This window comes from Curcuma longa, chromosome 10 (genome assembly GCF_044706935.1).
Source record: "Curcuma longa cultivar G26 ecotype Majalengka, Jawa Barat chromosome 10, ITB_CL_G26_1.1, whole genome shotgun sequence".
Lineage (NCBI taxonomy): Eukaryota > Viridiplantae > Streptophyta > Magnoliopsida > Zingiberales > Zingiberaceae > Curcuma > Curcuma longa.
Genome location: NC_133870.1, coordinates 1912193 through 1928534, shown reverse-complemented (window position 1 = coordinate 1928534; position 16342 = coordinate 1912193). Strand labels below are relative to the sequence as shown.

The window sequence follows — 16342 nt, the reverse complement described above, 5'->3', positions numbered from 1 at the left end:
CCTTGATCTCAACAAACCCCCTCATGCCCATCATGACATAGAGGTATAAGCCTACTTTATTCATTTGGACAAGTAGAATTTAAACTGTAAACATATTGCTCTAATGTTGTTAGAATTGATTAGCCAATCACCTATCTTGAAAGCTCGAGTTGTTACAAAATGTACCAACCGCACTTGTCTACATGAAACTAATAGGCATGGAGCCTTCTAGCTTAACATTTATATGTTGATACTTATAACAAATAATTATAATCTATTACTATATGATTACATTATGTTCTATTATAATAATATGAACTACATTGGGGAGAACAACCATTGCAATGGGAAACAACATATTTGACACAATCATAAGGCAATTTTAATAGTTGTTTACCACAATCACAAGGCAACTTTAATAGAAATTAATACAAGTTAAAGAGTTGAATCTTATCATAAGCATTTAATTTTTAGTTTATATATTTATCGAATATATGGTAGGACCATAAATATCATGCCCTTTGAGTGTGGTGTTGTGTGGTTAAAATCTCTTTGCACAAAAGATTAGGGACTATTAATGTTATCATGCCCTAAGTGATCTTCTAAGCCATAGACTTGATATGACATCAACAATTGCTGTGCAACAATTTTCCCCAACACTTAATAAGTCAACAAACCATTCTAAAAAGAAAAAACTTATAAAGGTTTTTAATAGATTATTTCTAAAACCTATCACTTTGAAAAATTAAACAAATCATTAAAAGAACTACAAGAAAATCCAACTGTCATTATTAGATATAACTTGTGAGAAATAAACAATAACATGCACAACTAGAATATAAAAAAGAATTATTAGTGCTAAGGTAGGAAATAAAAAATAGCAGAAAACATAAAGCCTAAAAATCTTTGTAAAATGCTGGGAACTGTTCTCAGAGCCACCCCTATGAAAAGGCATATCCTATCTACCTAGACATAAATTAGCTTCCACTTATGGTCTTAGAGTGGCAAGTGAATAGGGAAAATAAAGTAGGTTAAGCAATACAATGAATATAAGGGAATTAATAAATAAATATACCGTGCAATGATCTACAAAATAAATAACTACTAACTACAAGAAACAATTCCACATTAATGTATACCAATCAATGAACATGTTCAGACACATTGAATGAGCACAAACCCTTGCAATCTCATTGCGCGGTAGAGAGTGGTGCTTGCAGTTCAACATGTGCATAACTACCAAAGATAGCCCAAGCATACTACATTCAAGACATCATACTCGTCGGCAAGCCAATGCACAATCAAGGTGAGTAGACCAATATACACTATTACATGGTCAGATATCATCCTAATTGGCTAAAAGCCTCATTCGAATAAAAAAGATGCTATATAATCTCCATCCACAAGAGACCTATCCATTTATGATGTTATGCCTTAAATTTACCATGTTCTAACTGAAGGTACATCTATTAAAAATAAAATAAACATGCATGATATCCAAAATACAAGACTAATATCAACATATTAACACTAGAGATAGCATGACTTGAATAATCAACTTAAGTAACAATTTATAAATCTATCTAATGTGATGCAAATGATAAACAAAAATAAACAAATAATTCCAATAAAAAATACACATGTAATTACAAGAAAAGGAGTAAATTTGATAACATCAAGATTTCTCGCAAAAATAGATGTATCATTAACTCCCTTGGTCATGCAAGTTTCCATGTGTATCTCAATCTAAGTCCTATACAACTTCATACATATATCAAATACAAAAATGATCCTAACGTAAACTATTTGTACAAACCATCAAAACCTATGGTTGATCCCAATCACTTAGGATCCGATTGCACTGACAATCTCTCCTTTTAATATTTAACAATATATTTAAGTTAGACAAAACAAATGAAATTTAGGGACCTAACTGAGGTTTCCCTTACACCTAAACTCCTCCTTGAGATTGGAATTTTACTAATACTAGAGGATAGGAATTTTGCAAAATACTAGAGGAGAATGAATTTTCAAAAATCTAACTTAAACTATTCATTCTTCTCCCCTTTGGCCATGCATCAAAAAGATTGCACTAATAGCCCAAAAACTCATAATTTGATCATTAAGTGGTATTCCTAGCCCAAAGCTCGATCTAAATGGAATACAAATGATACACTTGATTAAATTCAACTAAATGTTTATTGCTGAAACTTTATACACCAGCACAGTCAACTAAATCTAAGCCCCAATCAATTGTTTATCTAACACTGTGATTACACAACAATACTAAAATCCAAAATTCATTAAAAAATCTATAAACCTTTGAAAATTATGAAATTTTGCAAAGAAGTTTATTAATGTGTATCTATGATGGAAAATATTTTTTTATGAAAATACATTTTTAAATTTTGATACACATGAAAATGCAACAAAAGCTTTAATTATGTATCAACTCTTAGAACCTTGTTTCGAAATCCAAGTATAAAACAGTAGTAAACCACGGTTATCAAAATAGTATTTTCAAAAATGAAATTTCCAACTATGATATTTAAGACAACTGTACATTAACTAATACATTGACTTTCCAATAGTTTGCTAATGATTACTATTGAGATACCTCTATGGTTCATCAAGATGCCTCAAACATTATGAACTATTGGTATCATCCCATACATCTCACTTAATATCTAATTTCTTTAATACAAAAATCAAGTTCATCCTAAGTTTGTGTGAGATGTAAAAAGAGGTATTCGTAATTGTTATGTGATCATGTAACATTTTACTTAATACTACCCCACCATGTATTAAGAAAACTATTTTACATAGATTTTGAGTGAAATCCATCATTATATTCTATAGGACACTCCAATAAATGATTAGGGACTTAGGCACCTAATATAAGTTGGGACCAATAGTTCCCCAAAATATTCCTTTGGTACCCATTCCTTATTAATTGTCTTAGTCTTGGATTGTCCCTTAGCAACAAAGCACCAATAAACCTTTGCTCTCTTTGTTGCCTTTTACCCTAAACCATTTTTACTGAAGTTCACATGTTAGCTCCCTATGATCATGTTCAAGGAGTTATACATATATAGTAAACTTTTCCAAACTAACTTCAAGGTATCAACTTGATTCCTTATAGTTTCATCTTCTACTTCTAATTCTTTAATCATTCATTGCATGATTAATGGAACTAAGCTTATCATCAACAATTGAAATTTCCTTTTTCAACCTCTTGTTCTTCCTTTCACATTTATCTACTTATTAAAATTCAAAGAATTAATAAATTCTACTAATTCATTTTCAAAAGAGGAATTTACCTCAATCACCGAGTCATCCAAGCTATATCCTTTTGCTCCTCCAGACTTGGCCTCTTCTTCTATTCTTTGAATGAGGATGAAGACACTCCATTGTCAATTGCCATTAAAGCCTAGCTTGCCCTATGCTTAACTACCACTTCTTCTTCGAATGATGAAGAGGAGGAACCGTCTCAAGTGGCCTTTAAGGACATCTACTTCGCCTTTTCGAGTGGTGTCACTTCTTTAAGTGGCCTTCGAGGACTTCCTCTTGGTTTTTCAAGTGGTGTCACTTTTTCTTTCTTTAGCTTGGGGCATTGGTTCCTCACATTGCCCCTCCTTTTGGCAATTATAGTATTAGATAAATCTTTTCCTTTCTCCTCTTTTCCTTTTCTTCCTTTGGTACTTTTGCAAATGGTTCTCGCTCAAATTCAATTTATTCTTAATTTTTCTTCTTGCCATGCAAGTCTCTTCATCATCATCCTCCATCATAGTGAATTTTTTTGGTGTTTAAGGATGACAACTTCTTCTTCTCTTGCCTTTTCCCAATAAGTGTGAGGTGCCTTGACTTGTAGGCTCCTTCCTATTTAACCCCAGGGTTCCTAGAGACATGGAACTCCATTTCCGAAGATAATTCATCAATAGTACTTGCATCGAGATTCCTCGCAAGGTAGTAGCACGTTCATCATTAAAGTCCAATAAGGAGTTGCTAGAATCCACTGAGCGCATTGCAAAGGAGATCCCGATTTGAAAGTTCCTTATATTGTCAATGCATTTGAACCACCATTTTCCCCTTTTTCATCATGATGGTGTTTTGAATCCGTAAGAGGTCCCTTCTTGCAAAGCTAAGCAATTTAAGGTGATGAAGACTCTCTCCCCTTCCCATGCAAGTTCTATTAAAGGGAAGGTTAGATCAATCAAGTTTTACAAAGCCATCTTAATTTTCTCAATTTTTAGCTCGATTTCATCCATTTCATTCTCAATTTAACCAAACTTCAATGATCATCTATTTTTATTCTCAATTTTCTAACATAATCTAACACATTTCTAGTTAGTTTCTTTTACATCTCTTGTTTTTACAAAATTTTTCCTCAATCTTAATAAAGTTTTGCTTTCTAGGAAAATCATATCAACCATTACTAACACCGAATCAACTAGAGTGATATGGGACCAATTTGGCCAACTATGCTTAAACACAAACAATTTCACATCTATGTGGGAAGAAAAGTTATCAAACTTTGAAGTATCAACCATGTTTAGTGGCATAGAATCAGCAAAAGAATCCTCCTTTAGAAAACCATGGACTCGATCCCATGCTTCCAGCACGTCAAATTTATATCAGAGCCCTCCATTGACAACTCTAAGATTTCATGTGACAATATCTAGTCAATCTAAGCATTTGACCTGTCATCTAGATGCTCTTGGTTGCAACTTGAAAATTCCTTGAGTACCCAATGTGGCACAACTGCAGCAGCCATCCAAAATGTTCATCCAATGGTTAGCACAAGGATGACCACCCTAGGTGGACATTGTTTTGCTTCCAGCCCAAAAAAACAAGACTTCCTACATTTCTAGTGCAGAAGATCCCATCAGCTGATCAAGTTATTTTTGACATCAACAGCAGAAAACAAAACTAAGCATGATCCTTATAGCCAAATGTTTTCTTATGTTTCTTAATTCTCTTTTATTGCGATCAGTGAATTAACTTACAACAAACAAGCTGACATCTATCTGCTTTTGTTGGGCAGCAAACTGGCTAAACTCAGAAACATCTACCATGTCTGGTGGTTATAATTGGAACAACAATACTTTAGAGCATCTAAGGACTTGATCTCCATCTTAGACTGTTACCAATATTTTAATTAAAATTAAATATAAATATAGAAATAAGATTTAACATTGGATGAGTTTCCCACATTCATGAATTATCCATGGCATTGAATGATCCAAAGCCTTAATTGAAGTTAAGATTGAGAAGTTAACATTCAATTTGATGAATCACCAACATTAACTTTTGGTCCTATTTATCTCAATGGTATTATCTTCATTTGATATCATGGTGGAAAGGAAATTTTGATTGTTTACCAATATTTTAATTAAAATTAAATATAAATATAGAAATAAGATTTAATGTTGGATGAGGTTCCCACATTCATGAATTATCCACGGCATTGAATGATTCAAAGCCTTAATTGAAGTTAAGATTGAGAAGTTAACATTCAATTTGATGAATCACCAACATTAACTTTTGGTCCTATTTATCTCAATGGTATTATCTTCATTTGATATCATGGTGGAAAGGAAATTTTGATTGTTTTTTTTTTAAATCCTTCCTCTCTCTCATATACTTCCCAAAATTTTGTGATTTATTTCTTTGGACATATGAGTGTTGATCAAATGAAGATTCATTAACAATCATGCAAACTGGAGGAGAAGAAATTGGCTTACTTTCAGAGACACTCTTCGTAGCTAGTGCAACATTATGGTGCATGGCTCCAAGGTTAATTTGTATTTTGTTTAAGTTTGTTAAGTATTTCATTTATGCTCATATATCTTTAAAGGTTAAATTTATTATGGTTGAATCTTAGTACACTAATTTTGATAACAATCTAAGAGGAAGAGTTTGGTATTGTATTAAGATTTGTTTAAAAGGATGTAAACTTTATATAATTATTTCCAATTCTAGTTACAAATTTACAATCAATGTAAGATCCGGGACCTAGAGATTAATTTTCTACATAGTAAAAAAGCAATGAATAAAGTGCAATTCTTAATTCTAAAAGTTCATGAAGCTTACTAAAATGTATGTTTTTCATTGTTACCCACTGCAACATTGATGTCTAATCAGAAGCAACTGAATCTTATTGCATCATGATAAATCTAAAAGAGATGTACTTGATCAAGATGACAAATAAATTCATATTTCTCTATAAAGGATTGCCTTGAATTATCAAACGATAGTACTTAAGTTAAAATAGTTGTCCAACCTTAGTTATGCGTTTTCAATAATTGGAACATAAAAAGAGTATATCAAGAAGTGAGATGGACACCTTATCTTTCCCATAGGTTTCTTTAGAAGCCATGTCATATTCTCTTGAAGTCTCTTGAAATCTCATATCTGCCAAATCTTTCAACCTCTTTTGAACTTCAAAATGTTGAAGATTGGATGAATGTTGTTGTCGAATATAGATTACATCCTTTCCTCCCATCTTAACACCAATTATAATATGAGTGCCAAATCTTTCAATAAACCTTCAAGAAAAGAAAAAGGATGTCATATCTCCTAAGAAAGATAATGGAAATCAAGTTCAAGCTTTCTGCTATTTTCACTTGATGTTGGCAACTCAGTGGATTGAAATATTAAAATCAATACTTGCCTTGAAATTGGAACTATGACCCAGGAGAAAATTCTAAGTTATGTCCAGATAACATGAGTTATTTCACAACAAAAACTAACAATACTCATGAAGGGATGTTGATACGTTAATTTTAAGTACATAACTACTGGAGGGTGATCTAATAGAATAATTAGTAGCTAGATTTGTTTCAAAATAACATGTACCTGAAAATTGTATCTAAAAGAGAAATAGAGATTATTTTTCCTTTCCATATTTATATGCAACCGAACATGTCTAACCTTGCCAAAGCAGCAGGGTCCCATGTTGATGGAACTTCATGCTTAACATGATCAAGAAGTACGATCTGAGATTTTGATAATGCAAAAGCATATAGGGTAATAAACCATCCATCAAATGCTAATGTTTTTGTATTTGCTGCATCTTTCTGCCAACAACCAGTAAAGTCAAACATATTGTTGAAGAGACCAGATGGAATTTTACCAGATAATGATAGTTCCTGGTTGAATTGCTCAGACATCTGCAGAAGTTCAACAGAAAAGTAAGAGATAACAAAAGAAAGTTAAAGTTAATAAAAATGCATCTTCAGCTAACACAACCAGAATGTTTTTCATATGAGCTGAAAACTGGATACAAACAGTAAGAGGTGCAAAAATATCCTCAAGGAGATCAAGGTTCCACATCTTGGTTTTGGTACTAATCCCAAATGGTACTGGATTGGTGTCAACTTGTATAAACAATATCAATCCTCAGTCAGATCAAGGTTCCACATCTTGATTTCGGTAATAATCTCAAAGAAATAATAATCTCAAAGGTACTGGATTGGTGTCAACTCATATAAACATAAAGAATGAAACATGTAGACCAACATTTTAGCATGAATTTATTTTATACATTCCCATAGACATAATCTCCATCCTTCAATCAACCATATTAGTTATCTCTCATAAGAATCACATACCGTCAACCATTTCCTTCAAAATCTGTAATATTCACTTTTTGAAGATTTGATATTCTTGTTTACCCTATCAAATTGTTTATAATATTCTATCAACTTGTGATTTCTGCAAACTTGCCCAGCTTTCCATAAGAAGTCCTAGGCCTCAAAAAGATTTCAAAACTGATTTTTCTCAAGTTGCAAACAAATGAGAAATGGAAGGCAATGTCAAATTTATTCAATTACTAATTGTTGCTAATCAACTTATATTTGATTTTCTTGATGTGGTTCTTTTAGTTGTTTGAGATTTTATCACTATGAAGAGGAGTCTTGGCGCAACGGCAAAGTTACTGTCGTGTGACCTTATGATCACGCGTTCAAGTAATGAAAATAACCTCTTGCAACGTAGAGTAAAATTGTATAATAGACCCAATGCGGTCCAACCCTTCCCCGAGACCTCGCATTGGCAGGAGATTCGTGCACTGTGTTGCTAATAACCAGCAATTTTGATGTGAGATTTAGGCTTTTCTATGTGTTTTTGATCCTCTCATTGGCTTTTCTATGTGTTTTTGATCCTCTCATTGGCAGAAGACGTAAGGATTTCCCTACGCCTTCAATAGATCTTATAACGCCTCCCTCTCGCTCAATCCGCCGTCAATTTCAACTGTACTAGACCTTCACCGATCGCCATCACCGCCAGATTATCTCCTCTGATCTCGATTCAATTTGAGCTTGGGGTTGTCCTAGCTTGTTCTGTGAGCATTTCTGTTGTTAATTCTCTTCCATGTGATGTGTTGAACAATTCCATGGGTATTCAGTAATTGAAGTTATTGTTTGAATTCTTCCTGTCACCATATCTTGAACTAGCCTTTTTTGTTCCTTTAGTGCAGTAGTTAGGATTTAGTTTAATTGCTTGTTTTCCTTTGGATCTCATGAATTGCATTGCAGAGATAGTTTAGGTTGTGTGAATAATCCTATGGTGAATATTCTGTGTTTCTTATTTTGTTTAGTTTCAGTGATTCATTTCAGTGTAAAGCAAAACCCTCAAATCAAACCAACCTTATCCAGTAATAAACAAGTTCATCATGATGATCCTTGGAGACGATCCAGGTCATTCTCTATACTACATTAGTGTAGAGTTGGTTTGATAAAATTAATTGTCACTCGTGGTACGCCACACAAGGGGCATTAATTTTGACACCGTTATCGGGGAACTCAGTGGTGATTTGTGATTTCTAGATTATTCAATTTTTGCATTTTTCATTATGCCTTTTGATCATGTTCTCTAGTGTGCAATGCATGACCAAAGCTTGTGAGGAAGAATTGTTTGAGTTTGATCCTGAGATTAAGAGGACATTCTACACTCTACAGAGAGCGCAGAGGGGCTTGCCCAGTAGTTCTACCTATAGATCTTCAGATTTGGTGAGCGATATGGCACACAACAACAACAGAACCCTCAGAGAACTTGCAACACCAGATGAGGCATATCAGCCTCTTTGCATTCAGTATCCCGAGTTGGAGATGAATTTTGAACTAAGATTTGGGATCATCTATTTAATTTCGAAATTTCATAGTCTAGCTGGCGAAGATCCAAACAGGCACTTGTAAGAATTTCATATCGTATGCTTAACAATGAAGTCACAGGGTATATCAAAGGAGGACATTAAACTCAGAGCATTTCCATGCTCACTGTAGATGTGGCAAAGGATTGGTTCTATTATTTACCACCGGGTACTATCACATGCTGGAATGATATGAGATCCTTCTTGGAGAAATTCTTTCTTGCATCCAAGACCACAGTAATCAAGAAGAGTGTCTATGGGGTGTAGCAGTTGACATGAGAGACTCTACATGAGTATTGGGAGGGTTTCAAGAAGCTTTGTGCTAGTTGTCCCGAGCACCAGATTAGTGATTAGCTACTAATTCAATACTTCTATAAATAATTACTTCCCATGAATAGGAGTACGGTTGATGCCGCTAGTGGAGGGACCCTAGTCAACAAGACATCTACTCAAGCCAGGGAACTTAGTAAGATTATGGCTGTGAATTATCAGCAGTTGAAACTAGAACAATAGCTACCAAAGGCGTCCATGAGATTTAGGCATCAAGTCCTGAGCAGCCCAGAATGGAGACCATATTGGATGAGATAACATCTCTTCTCAGACAGATGACACTTAGTCAGTCTCAGCAACCTACTACATAGTCAGTTCAGGCATTACGGACTTGTGAGGTCTATGCTAGTCCATCACATCCTACTGACGCTTGCCCTTCCGTGCAACAAGACGATGGATTTCCTTCTGCATATCAAGTGGCAATGACTAATGTGTACTCAATTAGACCCAGCATTATCAGCTGCAACAGAGTAGGTACGATCCCATATCGACAACCTACAACTCAGGGTCGAGAGATAATCCAAATTTGAGGTATGAGAATGCATTACATCAGGCATATCAACCACCACCAGCATTTCAGAGGTCGTTGGAATTCCAGAACAATACAATTCCACATAGACCCTAGCAATCCAACAACCTAATTCAACTCCCGGCCCTAGCCAATCAAATACTTCAGTGCAAGAACTTAAGGAGTAGATGCTGCAGTATCAACAGAGAAATGATGCAACTATTCAAAGCTTAGCGAGGTAGATGAGTCAGATAGCATCTACTCTCAATCAGTTACAGTCACAAGGGTAAAATCAGTTACCGTCTCAGACTATTCCGAACCCTAAGGGGATTGTCAATGCAATTATACTTTGAAGTGGTAGATTTATTATGGACCTTGTACCTCCAGTTTCAGTTCTAGTTCATGACTCAGGTTGTGCATATCAGGACTCAGAGATACACCCACAGCTTAGAGCAGAGACATCAGTTCCATTGCCTTTTCCATAGATGCCAGTGCAACCTGGGATGAATTCTAACATAAAGAAGGCTAAGGAAGTTCAGGAGTTGGTGGATGTTTTCAGTAAAGTGGAGGTGAGCATACCCTTGTTGAAAATCATTAAGCATATTCCAAAATATGTCAAGTTCCTGAAAGATCTTTGTATGCAAAAAGGAAGCTAAAGGGGAATGAGTTGGTTAGCATCGATAAAATGTATCTGCACCCATTCAGACGACGTTGTAGAAGTGCAATGATCCAAGAGTTTTCACTATTCCTTGCGTTATTGGAGATAGCATGTTTGAGGATGTCATGTTAGACTTGGAAGTTTCTATCAATATGATGCCTAGATCTGTGTTCCAATCACTTAGTATTGGTCCTTTGCAAACGACAAGAGTAGTTATTCAATTAACTAACAGGAGTTTTGCATGACTTACAGGGGTTATTCAAGATGTTTTGGTCAAGGTGAAAGAATCTTGTAGATTTCTATATTCTAGACATTGAGGGGGATTCTTCCTCAAGTCAGACTCCACTTATTCTTGGGAGACCTTTCCTTAAGACAGTCAGAACAAAGATAGATGTTCATGCAGGGACCCTTTTGATGGAATTCGAAATACGGCGGTGCAATTTAGTATACTTGAGGCGATGAAATATCCTGTGGAGGATCACTCTTTGCTTAGCATCAATGTATCAGAGGAGTTGGATTGTAAGACTCTTGATGACTTATTATCAAATTTCGCCACAGTGTTTGATTTTTCTAAGGATGATTCTGAGCTGGATGATGATAATGGCGAATCCTTAACTGATCACATTAATGCATGGATGGTATCTGAGTGTACACGAATTTGTATAGTGGAAGCAGATCATGAAAAATTGCTTCTCTCAGTTTTACAACCACCACAGTTGGAGCTAAAAATTCTTCCTGAGCACTTGTACTATGCATACTTGGAAGAGGATAAGGAACTTCTAGTCATTATTGCCCAGAACCTCGAACCTGATCAAGAGAAGAGATTGTTGGATATTCTGAGGCGATATCAGAGAGCTATCAAGTGGATGATTGCAAACACACCCAGTATCAATCCCTCCATTTGCATGCATAGGGTCTTCTTGGAAGATTATGTGAACCAATAAGGCAGCCACAAAGGAGACTCAATCCTCTACCATTGAAAGTGGTGAAAAAGGAGGTCATGAAGTTGTTGCAGGTTGGTATCATTTACCCGATCTCAGATAATAAGTGGGTGAGTCCAATTCAAATGGTGCCAAAGAAATCAAGAGTGATCGTGGTTGCAAACAAGGACAACGAGTTGATCCCCACTCAGATTCAGAATAGTTGAAGGGTGTGCATTGATTACATGAAGCTTAACCGAGTCACTGAAAAGGATTATTTTCCGCTACCATTTATTAATTAGATGTTGAAGAGATTAGCAAGCAAATCTCACTATGCTTCTTGGATAGATACATGGGATACTTTCAGATCTACATCGCTCTAGAGGACTAGGAGAAGATGACATTCACATGCCCTTTCAGAACCTTTGCATATCGAAGGATGTCTTTTGGTGTGTGTAACGCTCCGGATACGTTTCAACGATGTATGGTAAGTATTTTTTCAATCTTTTAGAGCATTGCATGGAAGTATTCATGAATGACTTTACTGTTTATGACTCCTCATTTGATGTATGTTTAGACAGTCTATCTCGAGTTTTGCATAATTGTGTAGAGACTGACCTCGCATTGAGTTTTGAGAAATGTCATGGTTAAGCAGAGGATAGTACTAAGTCATATAGTCTCTAAGGAAGGCATAGAAGTAGATCTTGCAAACATTGATGTTATTTCATCTTTGTCTTACCCTGTATGCATACGAGATGTTTGATCTTTTTTTGACCATGCAGGATTCTTCGTGCTAAGTTTCATACTCTATATTTCGATTCAATTTTTTTATTCCACTATTTACTGCCTCTAAAGGCCATATACGAGCCAACAACATCTTCTAGATCACACCACCCCTTGTCTTATCTTCACTAGCGATCTTAGCGCCCTTTGAATGACGATCTTAGACCCTCTGGATAGTTCTACCTTACATGTGAGTGTTACATCTATAGATACTAGGAATAAGATTTTATTAAGTGATGATTAATATAAAGTATCTCGTAAACACTCGCCTTAATTTTTATACTACATTTATTAATTTAAATTTTTTCTATACTTCAGAGGTATCCATTTACATCATATCTACTTTATTTAGTCATATTGCAAGAAAAGTTTATTACAATCCTTGTTTATTAACTTTTCAAGTTATTTAAACACAATTTCAATTTTAGGACATGTTAATTCAATGAGAAATTTAAGCATTGTCTTTTTTGTATGTTGAATTTGTTAACGTTTATCCATACATGATTTCAATAAATGCATGGACAAAATTCTCACCTTATAACAACCTCCAATGTTTTCTAAGAGCAATCAATAACACGAAGACAAAACAAAAAATAGAAATAAAGTACATTGATTTCTTACATATTAGAAGGGGCAGCCAAAGAATTTACCAAAGAAGCATCGCTAGAAACTATTGTTCCTTGTACTCTGGCATTGAATCCTCCTTAGTAGGAAAGAATAGCGTGGTTATAATTTTTATATGATATTTAAAATTGTTAAAAATTCTAAAGTTGCCTAAATAATTAATTTATTTTATATTTTGTTATATTTTAATATGCTAGTTAGAACAGGAAAAAAAAGAAAAACAAAGAAAAGGAAACAAAAGTAAAAAAGGAAAATGAGAAGAAAAAAATTCAGCAACAAAAAACCTTAATTAAAAACCTAAAAAAAATAGAAATAAATATATATAATATCTCAAATTTCATCTTCATCCTCGACCGAAGAAATAACCTCAACAACACAAATCTCCTTACTCTCTAGTAAACACAACATCTTACCGATCCACCTTGGAATAATTTTGACCGAATCTACACCAGCTTGGTATTTTGAGCATCAAATTATGGCTGGGGCATTGTTTTAATAATTTTTGAAAGAAGAATGCTCTTTTAGCCATATGGATAATTAGGGATGCTCTTTTAATTTTTATCAAAAATCAGTTAGGATTTTATTAGGATACACTGGGTCATTATTTTATGAAGAATGAGTATTATTGTCAATTTATAAAAGAGGTTATGATCTCATCTATGAGAACACTTTTTCAATTAATGCATTTCCCTTTGATTCTCTATGTGAGATCATCTTTCTCTATGTGAGATAGTTATCCTTGTTTGCTTTATCAATTTTATTTTGACGTTCTATGAGATTTGATTATTCAATTTGGTGTTGCATCACGAATACTGAATGATGTTTTTTCAGAATGATTTTGCACACATTTTTGTCCTACTTTTTACCATGCATATTGTTAAGCTCCATATGAATAAATTTATATGTTCTACTGTTTTAGATGCAAAGAAGGTGGGGATAATGAGAGTGTCCCTTGGAGCTCATCTTCAATCTTCTAGGCGCCACAAAAGTTTAAGGGTACTTAAGTAGGGTAAGCATCCCTTACTGTAAATTAAATAAAAAGCACTCCCCTTCCCATATTTCTGCATTTCATTCTTGATTCACCTCATTCAAAATGAGAATTGATTCAAAGTAAGAAATGGTCAACCAATAGCACAATTCTTTCTTTCTAAAGTTTCCATGAGAAGGGGACAATCTGCCCCAGCTTAGCAAATTGCATCCGAGTACTTCTCCTAACCATTCTTGCTAAGTCTTTGCAATGGCTACAAAACTTGTCTACGAAGCGAAGTTGTTGCCACACAAACCATCAAATACAAGATTGAGCCACTTCTCTTTTCTTTGATGGGATGGCCCGGTCCAACAAAGGTTAATATGCACATGTGCTCCATTTGTACGAATCACATATATGCCACACACGACCAGATGTAGAGCCTGAACTAGCAGAGCAACACAAGAGCCAAATCCTAAGAGTCTCAATCAGCCTAGTGCACCAACCACGTGGTACGATGGGTACTCAAAGACATTATATTTGTATCATTCATATCATACTTCACAGTATCAAAGCCCAACATCAAATTCACACATGGTTGGCTTTATGGTTCATTTTCACCTTGATTAAGTAAATGAACAATGATCCACAAGAGGATACAAGGAAATCAAGGTCACATAACAAGTGTCAATATAATAGATGGTCTAAAGGGTTTCTTTCTTGGACAAGAAACAATAATCGAGGATACAACAATAATAACAATTTGTTAGTCAAGTATTTGAGACTGAACATTGATTTTCTGCTATAGGAATATTTTAGTAAATAAGATTTCTTGGCATTGCTTCACTCAACCACCAAGGGTCCAACTTGAAATCAAGTAGGTTCCCAATGGCGAAAGCATAGAGAGGGAGTGAAAGAAGTCCGTATGCAAATTGTTTACAAGCACAAAGGAGGGAATCAAAAATGGAGCAAAAGAAACTATTTTTATTAAGTTGAACACACTCAAGCACAAGATGTGAGAAATAGAAAGACCATGAAGAAAGTTTGAAAGGTGTGAAAAAAAATCAACAGAAACTTACAAAGTTTGCATGCTTTGCAATGATTGCCTATATTCAATATAGCAAGGAGACAATACATTATGTCATCAATAAACAAACATGATGACATAAAGTATATCATCTGCCCAAAATGGTTTGCTCCTTTTATTGTTTCTAAATACTGGACCAAATCAATCAATCAATTCAACCAATTGAACCAAATGTTGATTCCATATGATTCGACACACAAACCACATTAGCAAAAAAACTAAAAAATGGAAAAAGATTGGAACTAGTAAAACTGGTTTTTTTTAACATTCGTATTTTAAACATAGATACCAATCTATTGTTTTAGTGCAGTGGTAAGGTTATCATCATTTAACCAATTGGTCCCAAGTTCAAAACCTCCTACTATTATATTCTTTGTGCAAATTTTTTTTAAAGAAAAAATCAATTATGATAATTTTTTCATAGTAAAAAATAAGATTGTCTGGATATATTTTATGATATATATGCTATTTATATTTTTCAAATAATTTATATTAATTTTGATCATGATCATCACCCTCCAGCCATGTGCCCCTCAATTATCTGTGAAACTGGAAAACATAAATCTTATCCCTCCATTAAGTTTTATGCACGGACATATCATAATACTTAAATGGATCAAATCATTTTTTGTTTCATTAACTAATTTTTTGGGGTTCCCCTCTACTTCTTACAATTTCACTACACAAAATATTTTTTGTTCCATTTTATAATATATTAGAGATACACCTAATTGCTCTTTAAGATTATTATTTTTCTCCTTGCATCTTGTTTAATAACTTCACACACCACTAAGCATTCTCATAACCATTTAAATATTTTGCTCTTAATAGATCAATACTAGTGTTCATAATATAATAGAGCGTATCACAATTCAAAAACAATTAGCCTACGAAGCACATAAGGATTACACAAGACTTCTAGAAGCTCCTCTCCATTTGAAACACACATTTATTATTTATAAATGATATCTTCATTAACAACTAATTGAAACATATCGGGAAAAGAAGCAAGACTTACACATAGTATTAGTCGATCTACAAAAAAAGTTATGACAAAGTCTTGAGGGAAACTATGTGACGAATTCTAGAAAAGAAAGGTATTATATATTGAAATAATTAACGATATGTATGAGAATATAATAAATAAAGACTCAAGACAAATTAACCTAAATATTTATGATAAAGATAGGGTTATATCAAAAATCAACTTTAATTATTTATCTTTTTATATTAATTATAGATGAAATCACTGGACATATCTAAGACACGTTACCATAATACATATTATTTGCAGATGATATTATTTTGATTAATGAGATACGTAAAGGAGTAAAT

The 16342-nt window shown here is 34.1% G+C and overlaps 1 protein-coding gene across 1 annotated transcript in view; it reads right to left on the bottom strand.

Annotated features, from left to right (window-relative positions):
* Positions 1-16342, bottom strand: part of LOC141836199 (MACPF domain-containing protein At4g24290-like) — a 57626-nt gene that overhangs the window by 32291 nt on the left and 8993 nt on the right. The window contains exons 3-4 of the mRNA XM_074723634.1: positions 6913-7151; positions 6326-6527 (exon numbers count right to left, since the gene is read on the bottom strand). Coding sequence (XP_074579735.1) covers positions 6326-6527; positions 6913-7151 — 441 coding nt within the window. The remainder of the gene's footprint in view (positions 1-6325; positions 6528-6912; positions 7152-16342) is intronic.